This window comes from Phytophthora parasitica, assembly GCF_000247585.1.
Source record: "Phytophthora parasitica INRA-310 unplaced genomic scaffold supercont2.22, whole genome shotgun sequence".
Taxonomy (NCBI): Eukaryota; Oomycota; class Peronosporomycetes; order Peronosporales; family Peronosporaceae; genus Phytophthora; species Phytophthora nicotianae.
Window position 1 is genome coordinate 396,848 of NW_008649008.1, and position 1,075 is coordinate 397,922.

Consider the following 1,075-nt stretch of genomic DNA (forward strand, 5'->3'; position numbering starts at 1 on the left):
CGTTGTTCCTTCAAGAAGCGTTCCATCGCCGAGTTGAAGAACGTCTGCAGTGTGTCTGGATTTTCGTTCGATCTGCTGTCCGCCACAGGAGCCTCTGCCCTGGACATCGCGCTCGATACCCGCTGCGATCTGGTTTGCAGCATCGCAGCTCCTGATGGACCAAGCTGCATTCACTCGACTCCTTCCGAGGTGTCAGAGTCGGCCATCGAGGTCGCTGACGCGTAGCGCGAGTGTTGGGACGATCCAGTTGGTGAAGCCGAGCCAGGGAGCTGAGTCAACGGGGCTTCCAGCTTAGTCTCGACCTTCGTCTGACTTTCCGCCTCTGCGACTAGCACTTTCAGCTTTCCGAAGAGCTCCGACAGCGTGATCCGGATCGCTTCGAGGTCAAGATGGAACAGATCCTTCGCTGCAAAGGAGCCTGGCTTGATGCCGGCATCCTTCAGCAGGCGGAACACAGCCTTCACAGCGTCTAGCTTTTTCGCCGTCGCTGATGGCGGCGTCACTGGTCCTTTCGGCGACCCAGATGTCGACAAGATGCGGAACGCTGGAGTAATCGAGGAGGGAAACGGGGCGTGCCGTTTTCCAGTGGTGCTCGTGCGTAAGAGAGACGGGGAGGTTCACCACGCGCTCGCCTCAGGGCTTGTGCTCACCGACGCTACAACACCACGCCTTGCCCTTTCACGAACTTGTCACCACGCCCGCAGTCAGCTCCACACACACCAGCCGACTCCGTAATACTCTCACGCTATGGCCTGTTTGCCAGCCCGCTGATTCAAAAGTGAGCGATCAGCAGCTCGCCCACCGACGGCTACTGCCAGTGACCTCCACTCCAGAACCTACAACTAGTTCCTGTGCCGTGCCGATCCCTCCAAGCCCTGTCTGGACCGATCGTCCCACTCACTCACGAACTTCGACCCTCTGGGCACTGCCGTGCCAGTTCACAGCCACACGTCATTACTCCTCATCCTTCGGCGCTCTGCTGATCTTCAACCACGACCGCTGGTCGCCCTCCGTGGCGATCTTTGGTACTTACGACGTCATTTTTTGACGCCGCCACCGTCACTCCGTTACAATA

At 58.6% G+C, this 1,075-nt stretch overlaps 1 protein-coding gene across 1 annotated transcript; it reads right to left on the reverse strand.

The window, feature by feature from the left end:
• Positions 1–170: 170 nt before the first annotated feature.
• PPTG_10566 (hypothetical protein) lies at positions 171–955 on the reverse strand (the record flags this gene model as incomplete). Its single annotated transcript, XM_008905940.1, has 2 exons — positions 171–544; positions 910–955. The coding sequence occupies 2 exons, from the start codon at positions 953–955 to the stop codon at positions 171–173; spliced, it is 420 nt and encodes a 139-aa protein (XP_008904188.1).
• Between the last annotated feature and the right edge of the window lie 120 nt (positions 956–1,075).